Genomic DNA, 15214 nt, shown 5'->3' with positions numbered 1-15214 from the left:
AGGGATTCAAACCGCTGACCTTCTGATCGGCAAGTCCTAGGCTCTGTGGTTTAACCCACAGCGCCACCCGCGTCCCATGGGTCAGATGGGTAGATGAGTCTAAAAAGCCCGGGACACAAATTTTCATGGCCTTCTAGCGGCTCATTTACCAGAAGCGATGCATTTAGTGTTAGCTCTGGGAGTATATACAGTACCAGAGTCTGACCAAAAAAAGCCTCCTAGAGCAAAATATAGATCAGGATTATATTAACATACTCTATGTGGGGCTTCCCTCATGCTAGATCTGGAAGCTGCAGTCGGAATGTCAGCATATAGTACCTGCGCTCAGAGATTTGCACCGGTTGCCAGTTTGCCAAAAGGTCAAGTTTAAGGTGTTACTATTAGTATATAAAGTCCTTAAAAACCAGATTATGTTCCCCCACATGTGCCAGCTCAGCCACTTCGATCTGCAAACTTGTACTGTTACAGGTGCCACACATAAAACCTATTCAAAAAGGTAAAGGTAAAGGACCCCTGACAGTAAAGTCCAGTCGTGAACAACTCTGGGGTTGCGGTGCTTATCTCGCTTTACTAGCTGAGGGAGCCAACGTTTGTCCGCAGTTTTTCCGGGTCATGTGGCCAGCATGACTAAGCCGCTTCTGACCGGAGTGGTACCTATTTATCTACTTGCACTTTGACGTGCTTTCGAACTGCTAGGTTGGCAGGAGCTGGGACCGAGCAACGGGAGATCACCCCGTCGTGGGGATTCCAACTGCCGACCTTCTGATCGGCAAGTCCTAGGCCCTGTGGTTTAGACCACAGAGCATTTGTAAAAAAAATGTATTACAATGGCAGCACCTACACTTTGGAATTCCCTGCCTACTGACATTAGACCTTAACTGTACAGTGGTACCTCAATTCTCAAACATCTTGAAAGTCAGATATTTCGGTTTTTGAACGCTGAGAACCCGGAAGTAACTGCTTCGGTTTTTGAATGCTTTTCAGAAGTCAAACATGCTACACAGCTTCCATTTTGAGTTTTCCATAAGTAAATGGAAATGCATGCTTCGGTTTTCGAACGTTTCGGAAGTCGAATGGTCTACCGGAACGGATTACGTTCAAAAACTGGGGTACCACTGTACTTTTTTTGGGGGGGGGACAAGCCTACCCAGATATGCAGAATGTTGATGTGTATTTTGTCTTCAGTTTATCTTTTCTCAATGTTTCTCTTTTTTTAGCAACGTTTTATCAATTGTTTCAGATAATTTTAAAAGTTTTTACTGATTTTTTTCTTCTCTTTGTAAAACATTTTGAGGTTTTTACAATCAAGCGGAATATAAATTTCATGAAATAAATGAATATTTCTCTGTATATGAGGAAAGAGGACAAGGGATCATCAACAGAGTATTGCCCTCCGGAAACTACAAAACCCAGTATATTGAGGAAGAAGTCATGGCTGTAAACTGATATAAAAATGTAAGTTGATCATATAAATACCCCAAGGCAAAACAAGTTATGAAACATCCTGTACACTAAAGTTTGAATACTTGACAGTAATTTGGCCAGGCCTTTGGAGGGTGTGTGCAAGTTTATAACCACATGAATGTGCTGGGAAGGCAAAGAGACCTTCATTTTCCTTGCTGAAGCCGGGGATGGGGGGTTGGGGAGGAAAAGGCGGCAGCAGAGCTAAAAGTAAGAGAACATAACACAGAGAAGTGGGCAATGCTCCAAGCAAGACAGGAAATGAAGCTCAAAGTCCGTCAACAGAGAGAAGCTACAAGCAAAGCAAATTGCTGATCTAATTTCCTGCCTTCCAACCACTTGGACATCACTCACACTCAACTTACAATCCATTGTTTTCGCTGAATTGGGTTTTACAATTTAAGACAAGCACCTGGAAAAGATTTGCCAGAACAAAAGATGTAGAACTTACAAGAATATCTCCGCTTCAGTCCGCTTGTGTTCCTATGCACCTCCCAGTTACATGGATAAGGCTTCAACAAGAGAACATTTGGGTGGATTGTGCCCACCCAGTACCACAAAACAGGGCTGCTTCTTGTTCAGCTGCTCTCTACCACATTATGATCCAAAAGGCACACTGTGGGACTCAATGGCAATTTAAATTATTTATTTTATTTAGCACAGGAATCAACAAATCTCCCAAAAGGTCAAAATATAATTTGCATCTCTAAAAAATAGGCAGAACTCTGTGCCTGCATACAGTTTATACAGGAAGCAATTTTGGAGTCTTGGCCCCTTTCTTTCCATGTGTCCAGTCAGTGCCCGAAGAGAGATCAGAGTCTTTGCCACAGCAAAGACACTGTCAAGGATTTTTTGCATTCTTCTTCAAGAAAAGCAGTGTCCATAATTAGAAGGCTGATCAACCTAGGTTGCAATAAGCTCTCTCCACTTACTGCTAAAATTCTAACCACTCTACCATATAAATACAATTTGATGGAGATATCTCACCACCTTCATGGCAGTCATCAAAAACCTAGGAAGAGAATTAAACATACATACAATTAGTTTATGCCATTTGCTAGATCAATTCAGTTATATGTGCATACAGTACACCCCTGTTCAGCCCCAAGGACTGCATGTTAGTTTCTCAATCATATCCTTGGGGCATGGGGGGGAATCATATGGATGAAGGAACGTCTCCACCCCCATCATTCTGCCCAGACGCTGAGGTCCAGCGCCGAGGGCCTTCTGGCGGTTCCCTCACTGCGAGAAGCAAAGCTACAGGGAACCAGGCAGAGGGCCTTCTCGGTAGTGGCGCCCGCCCTGTGGAACGCCCTTCCAGCAGATGTCAAAGCGATAAACAACTACCTGACATTCAGAAGACATCTTAAGGCAGCCCTGTTCAGGGAAGTTTTTAACGTGTGATATTTTATTGTATTTTTGGTTTCTATGGAAGCCACCCAGAGTGGCTGGGGAGGCCCAGCCAGATGGGCGGGGTATAAATAAATTATTATTATTATTATTATTATTATTATTATTATTATTATTATTATTATTATTATTAAATAAGGTACCACTGTGGCAGAAAGGTAAATGCCGTTTCTGTGCACTCTGGCGTTCGTCACAGTGTCCCGTTGCGCCAGAAGCGGTTTAGTCACATGACCCAGAAAGTGAGATGAGCGCCACAACCCCATAGTCGCCTATGACTGGACTTAACCATCCAGGGGTCCTTTACCCTTTTACCCTTACTACGTTTCTGATTTTTTTGTAAACACAGCTGTTGCAGGTCTTCCCCCACCCCCAAATAGTTATATCAAAATAGAAGCTAATAACACAAGAGCAAACGCTGGAAGTCACAAGATGAGTGTGTTGTGCTTGTGTTCACACCCTGCTTGCAATTCCCCACAGGCCTCTGGTTGGCCACTGTGAGAACCGAATGCTGGACTAGACGGGTCACTGGCCTGTTCTATTCCTGCTTAAACATTTTACAGCTCATAGGATTTGTTATGTATGTTCTCTGCAGTCCTGCCTGAATGGCTGTCTAAATGAGAAATAAGCTTAAATATGTCAGATTAGCTAAATATCTTCATGTTATTCCTGAGAAGTAACTCACCGGACAGAGTCCACAAGGCGTCCGAACTAAGCCTGTAGGCTGGATGATGGGGTTGACGGCTCTGTACAGTTTCATGTGCCCGTCCACGCTGCCGGCAGCTGCCTCTTTTGCAGCAACAATGGTCATTTCTACCTTTCCATCATAGATTAATGTGTTGAGAATGGTTTCAATATCTTCCATTGACAATTCCACCTAAAAAGGGGATTTGTAAAAATGAAACAACAGAAGAAGCTTTTTCAAATGAAGAAGATATGTATCGATATCTTAATTATCGATATTTTAAGCTTTATTTCAAGCCGTATTTTAATTAATTAACTTTTTTTTCTATTACGTTTTATTGTAATTTATATTTGGTGTTAGCCGCCCTGAGCCCGGCCCTGGCCGGGGGAGGCGGGGTATAAATAAATTATTATTATTATTATTATTATTACTTCTAGACTGCAACTAACACTGCACAAAAATTGAAATTAATGCCGCAGAAATTAGAGGTGCTAGGAAATAACAGTAAGAAAATCAAAGGTTTATTAAGCAGGAACTTAAGGCAGTACGGAAAAAACCTCATCTATTATTGTTAAAAACAATTTATATACAGTGGTGCCTCGTAAGACGAAATTAATTCGTTCCGCAAGTCTCTTCGTCTTGCGGTTTTTTCGTCTTGCAATGCACGGTTTCCCATAGGAATGCATTGAAAATCAATTAATGCGTTCCTAGGGAAACCGCCTTCAGACCAGGTCCGGGGACAGTCTGTCCCCGGACCTCTTCTGAAGGCTGGGGGGGGGGGGGACAAGGGCTTTTCTTCCCACCCCCAGCATTTTAAAAAACCCTGGGACAGCAGAGGACTTCTCCGCTGTCCGGGCGATCTTAAAATGCTGGCGGGCGGCATTTTAAAATCGCCCCGGGACAGCGGAGGACTTCTCCGCTGTCCGGGGCGATTTAAAAGCCCCTGGGAAGGCAGGCAGGGGGGACAAAGACTTTCGCCCCCCGCCCGCCTTCAGAAGGTGTTCCCGCCCCCCCCCCCGCCCGGCTTCGCAGCAGCGCTAGGAAGCCCGGCGGCTGGGGCAGGTGTTCCCGCCCCCCCACCCCGCTTCGGAGCAGCGTTCCGAAGCGGGGTGGCTGGGGCAGGTGTTCCCGCCCCCCCGCCCGGCTTCGCAGCAGCGCTACGAAGCCCGGCGGCTGGGGCAGGTGTTCCCGCCCCCCCGCCCGGCTTCGCAGCAGCGCTACGAAGCCCGGCGGCTGGGGCAGGTGTTCCCGCCCCCCCACCCCGCTTCGGAGCACCGTTCTGAAGCGGGGCGGTGGGGGAAGGTGTTCCCGCCCCCCCGCCCCGCTTCGGAGCACCGGGAGAAGCGATCTCCCCGCAGTCCCTTGCTTCAAAAGAGGTCCGGGGGCAGCGGGAAGCGCTTCCCGCTGCCCCCGGACCTCTTTTGAAGCAAGGGGCGGTGGGGAGAAGCGATCTCCCCGCCGCCCCTTGCTTCAAAAGAGAAGACCCGCTGTCCCCGGGGCAAGCTTCGTTTTGCAAAGCAAGCCCATAGGGAAATTCGTCTTGCGAGGCAACTCGAAAACGAAAAAACCTTTCGTTTTGCGAGTTTTTCGTCTCGCGAGGCGTTCGTCTTGCGGGGTACCACTGTACTGCTTAACTACACCTTCTTGGGAGCCGAAGAGGGAATGAGGAGCTGGTAGTGCAACAACAGCATCTTCTGCTGGACCTAGACCACCCGCAGGCCTAATTAGGACCAGCACAGGTCTCCATTTGACCTGCAAGGCCCTTTTTACCAAGCCATGGGCACCTGCCCTATACCTGACATTATATGTGACATCAGGTGTGGAGCAGGTAAGGATGCGGTTCCACAGGAGCAATGAAAGCTCCTGATTATTCCTTTCAAAACTGGGGCTCACTGATCAGCCCACTGGGAGTGGAGACACAGCGATCATGGCGGTGCTTGCAAGGCCAGCGCCAACAATCAGCTGAATGCCTTTACCTGAAACACTCTGATTTCACAGACAAAGGAAAACAAGCAGTAAAAAAAAAGTTTTACTGACTGCTCCCATAGTTCCCCCCAACTGTGAAGCCATAAGGCTTATTTTATCACTTTCCAAGCCCACGCCCGAATATTTGTCCTTTTTTTTTTTTAACTGAGCATTGTTTTTAAAAACTTTAGCAAATAACCATAGGAGATGAAATTTTTAGGGGGGAAATGAAAACCCGATAAAGTAAGATTACGCAAATGCAGACTGTAATAACGATAAAAAGCTTTTACAGTGGTGCCTCGCAAGACGAAATTAATCCGCTCCGCGAGTCTCTTCGTCTTGCGGTTTTTTCGTCTTGCGAAGCACAGCTATTAACGGCTTAGCGGCTTTAAGAAAAAGGAAACAAACTCGCAAGAACTCGCAATGCGAAGCAAGCCCATAGGGAAATTCGTCTTGCGGAACGACTCAAAAAACGGAAAACTCTTTCGTCTTGCGCGTTTTTCGTCTTGCGAGGCATTCGTCTTGCGAGGTACCACTGTCATGCTCTCCTATACACCAACAAAGAAGTAAGTATTTTCCTGGGGAGGATATTTCTAAAATATAGGCTCATCAGAGAAATATGTAGCTGAAGTTGAGTTGAAGCTAAAAAAATAAAAAATCCAATTACAGTGGTGCCCCGCAAGACGAATGCCTCGCAAGACGGAAAACTCGCTAGATGAAAGAGTTTTCCGTTTTGGAGGTGCTTCGCAAAACGAATCTCCTATGGGCTTGCTTCGCAAGACGACAATGTTTTGCGAGTTTCTGCTGGTTTTTTTTCCTCCCCCCCCCTTTTTCTAAGCCGCTAAGCCGCTTATCAGCTGATCTGATCAGTAGATAAGCCGCTAAAAGCCGCTAATAGCGCTAATCCGCTAATCCTTCAATGGGCTTGCTTTGCAAGATGAAAAAACCGCTAGACAAAGAGAATCACAGAACGGATTCTTTTCGTCTTGCGAGGCACCACTGTATCCATAGCTACAATGCAGTATTGATCATTGTGCAGAAAATGCAAGGAAAGAAATAGAACGACGGCTTCACCTTACTAACACCTAATTCACTGATGTATTTCCACACCTCGTGAGAGGATGCAAACGAGCTGTTTCTCTGGATCATGGGGTTCTGTTTGCTTTCTCGAGCTGCTTCAGCCTACAAAATACAGAGAGAAGCACGGTGTGTTACAGAACCAGTCTGCATCGGTAAAGGAGGATACGTTCCTAGTTTAACATAGTTTTAGAGAGATTATTGGATGTGGGGATCAGTGGCAAAGCACATGCGGTAAAGCACATGCATCAGGTTCACTTGCATAGGGGTGGTTCTCTTCCAGTATTTAATCAAACATTCTGGGACGCAGTGAGGTTAATTACGTGGGAAATATAGCAATGCATCCCTGTGAACCATACAGCATGTCTTTAGCCTGGCCAATAGTCAAACCACTAGGAAACACTGCCTGCCAACACTGCACTGTTAGCACCACAGTGCTCCTGTCCCCAATGCAGGGGAAGTGTAGCGTAGTGGTTTGACTACGGAGCTAGTTGCATTCCCTTCAGAAGGAGAGATAGCGAGCAGGCAATCTGGAGGGCAGCAGCCACCCTCCCCGCTGCATCTGGGCTGAAAGGCCAAGGGAACCTGCAAGTGGATGGAATGTGTTCAGAAGCACAACTTGCATCACAATTGTGCATTGTTGCCGATTATGGGGCATGCATGTTAAGGCACTGTTTTTGGTTTATTAATTTAGGAAGATTACAGACACTTCAGGTTACAGACGCTTTGGGTTACAAACTCCACTAACCAGGAAGTGGTTGCTCCAGGTTAAGAACTTTGCCCCAGGATAAGAACGGAAATTGCGTGCCAGTGGCGCAGTGGCAGCAGGAGGCCCCATTAGCAAAAGCACGCTTCAGGTTAAGAACCGTTTCAGGTTAAGAACAGACCTCTGGAATGAATTAAGTTCTTAAGCCGAGGTACCACTGTACATAACAAAAATGTAGAAAAACACACACACACACAAACCACAAAAATATTTAAAAAACAAATATACATAAAATAATTATACAACTAAATTAATTAACTAAAACCAGCCAGCTTTGTGGTGCTTGAATCAACATGAGACACCCTTAAACCGCCAGGTTTTTTTTAAAAAAAATCACTGAGTTTACTTTGTTCCTTGCAATCATATGGAAGGCATTTAGTGTCTGAGATATTTGCAGAGCCCCACCCTATATTCTGTTTCTGGGTAACACTAGAGTGTGATGGAACCCTTCAAACTAACAATACCAGGGCTCATCAACAACAGCACTCCCAAAAACGCGACCAGCACTGGTGACAAATAATATAACAATATATTTCTTCTACAGAATTTGGGATTGCCTTTTTAGGAATAAGGAAAACTGGAGACAGTTAAAGGACTTTATAAGTTTATTCTTGCAGACTGTTCCTTAGCAGCTGCTCCTTCCTGCTTCAAGCTGGCCAGCCAAGATATGCTATCAGTGAAAACCGCAAAGCAAAGATCTCTTTGGCACATTATTGGGATTGCAGTCTGACATGGCACAAAGAATCATGCACAAAACAAGGACACTCACCTTGGTCTGTAAGAACTTAAAACACTGTTGGTTAAGCACCTCTACAAATTCAGATTCAAAGTCTTGGTCGCTATACCAAGCTCCTCCTGTCACAGAGCGATCTGGTTGAAGGTTGTATAACATATACACTTTCTTCTTGGAAGCCTAGTGAATTAACGGTACAGGTTTTGTTCACATGTTCTCTTTCATTAAGAGAGAAAAATTAAGCCTGGATTGCTGAGTTGGTTAGAGCATGAGACTGAGAATGCCAGTGCTGCAAGTTCAACCCCTGTCCGGGACAGCTGCATGTTCCTGCGTTGCAGGGGGTTCAGGGGTTGGACTTCGGGTCCGTTCCAACTCTATAATTCTATGAAAAAGTGTGTATTCTGGAAAATGCCACAAGCCGTTTTGTGCATGCATCCCTCTGACTCTGCCAAAGTGAATTGCTGAAGCACAATTGTATATTCACCTCTACCTGCCCTACATTGTGTGTGCTCATTTTGTTTTTGTTTTTTAAAATATTTTTCATTGGCTTTTACAAAAACAAATTCAAAATAATGAAGGAAAAAAACTTTTACCATATACATATATGAGATTCTCTGACTCTTGCGACCTCCCCCCATCCCCTGCATGGGTCCTTAAAATAATTTTTCTAAAACTACATACTGTACAGTGGGTGCTCGGGTTGCGAACATGATCCGTGTGGGAAGCACGTTTGCAACCCACAGTGCCATGTCTGCACACGCGCAGGTTGCGATTTGGCGCGTCTGCACACGTGCAAAGTGCATTTAGCCCACCCATTTGGCTGGGTTTCCCCATACCTTCTCTAAATTTTCATTTCTAAAGTTTCATTTCTAAAGTCTCTAAAGTTTTCATTTCTCTAAATTATCCTTATTTTTTATTTCTTTACAAGTTATTTTTACATTCCAGCTAACATTTTTATTTGTTTACAATGGTCTCCTAAGTAAATTATAAATTTTCCCCATTCTTTTTTAAAGTCGGTATCGTCTCGATTCCTGAGTCTCATGAGACACAGGCACGACCATGGTGTGGGCTATGGGTGGCTCTGGCAGTGTCCGTGGCAGAGGTTTGGGCAGCAGCAGCACTGCTCATTTCTTTAAGAGCATAAGACCAGCCTGCTGGATAAGGCCAGTGGCCCATCTAGGCCACCATCCTGTTCTCACAGGGGCCAACCAGAGGCCTGTGGGAAACCAGCAAGCAGGACCCGTGTGCACAATATCACAGAACTTTTAGATTTGGAAGGGACCCCAAGGGTCATCTAGTCCAACCCCCTGCTATGCAGGAATCTCAACTAAAGCATCCAGGACAGATGGCTGTCCAACCACGGCCACCACCTCCAGGAACCAGGAATGGCTGCAGCTCCTGGTAAAGGGCGCTCATTAGAGACTAACCCATTATCTCTACCATTTAACACAGGGGTCAGCAAACTTTTTCAGCAGGGGGCCAGTCCACTGTCCCTCAGACCTTGTGGGGGGCCGGACTATATTTTTTTGGGGGGGGAAATGAACGAATTCCTATGCCTCACAAATAACCCAGGGATGCATTTTTAATAAAAGCACACATTCTGCTCATGTAAAAACACACTGATTCCTGGACCGTCCACGGGCCGGATTTAGAAGGCAATTGGGCCGGATCCGGCCCCTGGGCCTTAGTTTGCCTACCCATGATTTAACAGGTGAAACCACAATTAGACAACGATTCTTAAGAGCTATTTCTTCTGTTACACGACAGAAATGCTTTACCCCCAACACAACAGGCAGGCAGTACAGACTGTTTAGCTAGTTCAAAATTATGAGCTACTCACCGCTACAGACTTCACAGCTTTAATGAGTTTCTTGCTTTCCAAGTTCTTCAGGATCTTGTTGATCTCAGTTAACGGAAGATTGCTTTTATATCTAATATCCCTGCTCCAAATACCTGTTTTGGTTGTTTACAAAAAGGAAAATTAATTCATCTTGAGCATGAATCATATTTTTACATATTACATGTATCCAGGTTCTCATAATACCATCCCCACATCCTTTTCCTGTATTGAATGCCATTTCACCAAGTAAAATAAAAACCTTTCTAACTCCACTGCATTCAGGAATTAAAAAGCTACAGTGAAGAAGACCATAAAGAGGAAAACACAAAGCGACAGACAAGCACATCACCTTTGTTTCCTGCATCCTCTATAATCTGATACACCAGCTTCTCCTGATTGTCAGATCCCTTCATTTTACTGCAGAAAGACAAAATAAGAAGTGAATAGTGTTTGGTTTTTGAAAACCTGAGTGGATTTGATCGATGTGAAATTAAATACTAAACAACTTAGAGGTCGTCGTCCCCGACAATCAAGAGGTATACCGTATTTTTTCGCTCTATAAGATGCACCAGACCACAAGACACACCTAGTTTTTGGAGGAGGAAAACAAGGAAAAAAATATTCTGAATCTCAGAAGCCAGAACAGCAAGAGGGATCGCTGTGCAGTGAAAGCAGCAATCCCTCTTGCTGTTCTGGCTTCTGTGATAGCTGCGCAGCCTGCATTCGCTCCATAAGATGCACACACATTTCCCCTTACTTTTTAGGAGGGGAAAAGTGAGTCTTATAGAGCAAAAAATACGGTATACATTTTATGAAATAAATAAATACTATACATATTTTGAGATGTCAAAAATAAACTAGAATTTGACCTCGGATGAGAGAGCTTTCTACTGGTTATTTAGAAAGGTTCCTTCACCTAAGGTGATTTTCCAAGCTACAGTATCATGGTAATTACAATTATGTCCATCAGTGACAGAAGCAGGAAAAGTGTTGATGCTTTGAGAGCACAGCTTACCCAGCATTCTGAGATTCCTTGATCCTGTAGAGGAGGCCAGTGCTGCTCCTCAACAGATCCAGCTGTCCCTAAAAGAATACACATCATTGTAATATTTTGACAGATTTCTAAAATAATGATTTGACATTAGGATGCAATATGAAAGACACTCAGTACTAAACTTAGACTGTATTAATTTAATACTGCATATTCCCTTATATAATTAATATTCATGCACATGTTTATGGATATGCATGGCACAAGTTTATGGACGCGTGTGGCAAACAGATATATTTGTCAGGGAAATTTGGCTGCAGTTCTCTGTTGAGCATATGTTCTATAGCAAACCTTGATTTGCTGTTGTACAATACAGTGGTGCCTCACAAGACAAAATTAATTCGTTCCGCGAGTTTTGTCGTCTTGCGATTTTTGTCGTCTTGCGAAGCACAGTGTCGGGAAAGTTTTGGGAAAGCTTCAAAAATCACCCAAGTCTTTAAAAACCTCAAAAAAGGCTACCACACATTCTATGAGTTGCTCCTCGAAGTCAAGTCGCAACTGTATTAACGGTGTTAAGAAAAAGGAAACAAACTTGCAAGACGTTTCCGTCTTGCGAAGCAAGCCCATAGGGAAAATCGTCTTGCGAAGCAGCTCAAAAAACAAAAACCCTTTCGTCTAGCGAGTTTTTTGTCTTGCGAGGCATTCGTCTTGCGAGGTACCACTGTACAGTTGTACCTCGGGTTAAGAACTTAATTCGTTTTGGAGTCTGTTCTTAACCTGAAACTGTTCTTAACCTGAGGTAACACTTTAGCTAATGGGGGCCTCCCGCTGCCGCCGTGCCACCGGAGCACGATTTCTGTTCTCATCCTGAGGCAAAGTTCTTAACCCGAGGTACTATTTCTGAGTTAGTGGAGTCTGTAACCTGAAGCGTCTGTAACCCGAGGTACCACTGTACAGGTATGTGAAATGGTTCTAAGCAGCAAAGCTAGACAAATGGATGAAGATTATGAGATGAGCTAGGTTAGCGGCCTTCAAGAGAAGGCTTAAATCTGTGATGTTGCTTGCTAGACGGGGCTGGGATATGATCAAGGCACCCATTTGCCACCAGAGGCCCCTGCTTCACATGCAGAGGGCTCAGTGGGCAGAACACAAATGTGGTGGTGTTTCTGCCAGCAGTAGCAAGAGTAACGCAGCATGTTACACATATTGCCCAGAGAATGTAGCCAAGATACAAACATTCTCCAATAGGCTTTGAATAAGGTCCATATCCTGGATGCATTCTATACATTCTCTGAGCAATATGCACATTCTCTAATAAGTATGTAAAGTCTCCCAGAAGCATGCTCCCCCCTTACACGCAATTCCATGAGTTTTCATGAATATGCACAATAGCTGGTTGTTACGCACATTAACCGCTTAACGTGCATTATCCCGATAGATAATCCAGTTTAAATACTGTCAAAGAACTAGGTGTACTCTGTTGTCTTTTGAGACAACCAAGAACAGAACGAGGGATGGTCTTACCATTGAGAGCAGCCTGTTAATGGCCACTGCCCGTTGCTGAGCCTCCATGTGAGGCATGTCATTCTGAATCACCTGGTCTGTGATACCCTGGGGAAACTGATGGCACAGCTCAATGATCCTGGCAAAAGTAGAAATAGCAAGTAAAGTACCACTAATTGTGGAACAAATCCACAACTAACATAACATAAAGCCTCTATATCTACTCTTTTCTTAAGTCCCAAATAACTAATAAGAAAAATATAAATTGCAATAAAAAAAAACAAGAACTATCACAGAGAAAACAGCAGCAGAAAAAAGATGTAAAAACAAACACCTATAACAATAAGAAAAGTAATCAAGAACACGCAAGCCATTTATTCTGCACCAGGGAGTAAAAGGCTAAAAGCTCCCTGGAGAATCAAACCAAGTCAAATTGCTGGCTGAGTGAATATGGCCTGGTCCACAGCCTACCTTGCTACAAGAAGAGTGTCTGCCACACTGCTCCTTAAGGACCGACTTACAAAAGACTAGGAGAGGAGGCTGGTTTGGTACCAGCCTGGTGTATTCTTCTACCCAGCAAGACTGTATGGTTTTTACCTGCATTATTCTGTTTGTCCAGTGAGATATCTGCCTGCAGGTAAGAGTGGCGACTGCAGTGTGGGATGCTATTTGACTACTGGTTGACTGAATGCCACTGGAGTGTGGTCCAGAGCTTGCCTTGCTGTAAGAACAAGCTCTGTTGTGGGCAGTGGGGATGACTGTTTTGGGTTGCTACAGGGGTAGGGTAGCCCTGCACTGTTTGTCAGGATATGGCATTGTAGGTCAGGCACAGTGATTCTCACCTGGTGTGAGACCATGGTAGAAAAGTCTGGTTTGTTTCGGTTTCCCCTGAGGAAGAGACAGGAGGGGTATTGAAAAGGACATCATCTGCCATCTGACAATGTGAGACGTTGCCTACTACTGTGCCTTAATTTATTATCTGTGGCCTAAATCTCCCAGTTATATATGCTGATACTGGATGGTGCTAAAATGTGCCTGGGGAGATGTATCTCCAGAGACTCCTCATAGAATCAGAGAGCTGGAAGGGACCCTAGGAGTCATCTAGTCCAACTCACTGCAATGTAGGAATCTCAACTATATATCATCCAACCTCTGCTTAAAAACCTACAAGCAAGGAGAGTCCACCACCTCCCAAAGAAGACCTTTCCACTGTCAGACAGCTCTTACTGTCAGAAAGTTCTTCCTGATGTTTAGTTGGAATCTCCTTTCTTGTAACCTGAAGCCATTGGTTCAAGTCCTATCCTCCAGAGCAGGAGAAAACAAGCTTGATCTGTCTTCTATGACATGGCCATTTAGATATTTGTAGGTGGCTATCAGATCTCCTCTCAGTCTCCTCTTTTCCAGGCTAAACATACCCAGCTCCTTCAACCTTTCCTCCTAAGGCTTGCTCTCCAGACCCTTGATCATCTTGGTTGCCGCCCTCTACCTACGTTCCAGCTTGTCAACACACTTCTTAAATTGTGGTGCCTAGAATTGGACACTGAACTCCCAAGTGTGGTCTAACCAAGGCAGGATATAAAGGTAAAGGTACCCCTGACCATTAGGTCCAGTCGTGGCCCTTGATGTGGACACTACAGCGGTACCTCTGGTTGCGAACGGGATCCATTCTGGAGGCCCATTTGCAACGTGAAAAGCCCGCAACCTGAAGCGCCATATCTGCACAGGTGCGCGGTGCGATTTGGCACTTGTGCGCATGCGTGAAGGGTGATTTAGTGCTACTGCGCATGCGAGAGCGGTGAAACCTGGAAGTAACCCTTTCTGATACTTCCGGGATGCAACCTGAAAAAACGTAACATGAAGCAAACGTAACATGAGGTGTGACTGTATATTTCTGTGGATGCAGCCTAGAATATCGTCAGCTCTTCTTTTTTCTGCTGCCGCATCACCCTGCAAACTCCTGCTCGGTTTGTGGTCCACCAAGACCCCCTCGGTCCCTTTCACATGTACAGTGGTACCTTGGGTTAAGTACTTAATTCATTCCAGAGGTCCGTTCTTAACCTGAAACTGTTCTTAACCTGAAGCACCACTTTAGCTAATGGAGACTCCCGCTGCTGCTGCGCCGCCGGAGCCCGATTTCTGTTCTCATCCTGAAGCAAAGTTCTTAACTTGAAGCACTATTTCTGGGTTAGTGGAGTCTGTAACCTGAAGCATATGTAACCTGAAGCGTATGTAACCCGAGGTACCACTGTACACAAAGCTAGTAAGCCAGGTGTCCCCCTCCCTACCTGTATCTGTGCAGCTGGTTCTTCCTGCCTGAGTGAAGGAGCTTAACCTTTGTCCCTCCTGAGATCCTCCCCCCCCCCCGCTTGTGCCGTATTCTCTTTCAGGGGATCGTGTCCCCTGTGCTGTTTGCACCCCTTCCCCACTTCCAACCCAGCAGAGTGGATGCGCCTCCCCTCCATTCCTTCCTCCACGTCGCTTGCGAAGACGTGGCTGAGGACAGAGTTCTGCGGCACCCGGGTCCCCTGGGTGCAGGCGTCGGTTTTGACTCGGGCTCGGCTTTTACCTGCTCTCTATCTCCAGCGGCTCCGGGGCCTTCGCTTCCGCCATGGCGGAAGCCTCTGTAGCAAAGCGAGACCAGGGGAGTCGCGGGGGGCGGTGACGTCAACAGAAGGCGCCCGTCGGGAAGGCGGGGCTGGCGTGAAAGAGCGGCTGCGGTTGCCGGGGCGACGGGGTCGGTGACGTTAACAGAAAGCGCCCGTCGGGGGGGCGGGGCTGGCGTGAAA

The 15214-nt window shown here is 45.5% G+C and overlaps 1 protein-coding gene across 4 annotated transcripts; it reads right to left on the bottom strand.

Annotated features, from left to right (window-relative positions):
* Positions 1-2090: 2090 nt before the first annotated feature.
* Positions 2091-15103, bottom strand: POLR3F (RNA polymerase III subunit F). 4 transcript variants are annotated; one of them, XM_083519662.1, is made up of 10 exons: positions 14995-15062; positions 13271-13316; positions 12450-12567; positions 10950-11017; positions 10284-10351; positions 9935-10047; positions 8131-8274; positions 6593-6700; positions 3554-3745; positions 2091-2473 (listed from the first exon to the last, which is right to left on the bottom strand). In XM_083519662.1, exons 3-10 carry the CDS (start codon positions 12504-12506, stop codon positions 2396-2398), a joined length of 828 nt encoding a protein of 275 aa, XP_083375788.1. In that variant the 5' UTR covers positions 12507-12567; positions 13271-13316; positions 14995-15062; the 3' UTR covers positions 2091-2395. The 4 variants fall into 4 exon arrangements, with proteins under 4 accessions (XP_083375788.1, XP_083375786.1, XP_083375787.1 ...); XM_083519660.1 differs by lacking the exon at positions 13271-13316 and having other exon boundaries at positions 14995-15103; XM_083519661.1 differs by lacking the exon at positions 13271-13316 and having other exon boundaries at positions 6629-6700; positions 14995-15103.
* Positions 15104-15214: the final 111 nt, after the last annotated feature.

Source organism: Podarcis liolepis, assembly GCF_965112155.1.
Source record: "Podarcis liolepis genome assembly, chromosome: 8".
In the NCBI taxonomy this organism is placed as follows: domain Eukaryota; kingdom Metazoa; phylum Chordata; class Lepidosauria; order Squamata; family Lacertidae; genus Podarcis; species Podarcis liolepis.
The sequence above is the reverse complement of the archived record's forward strand: the minus strand, read 5'-3'. Positions and strand labels throughout refer to the sequence as shown.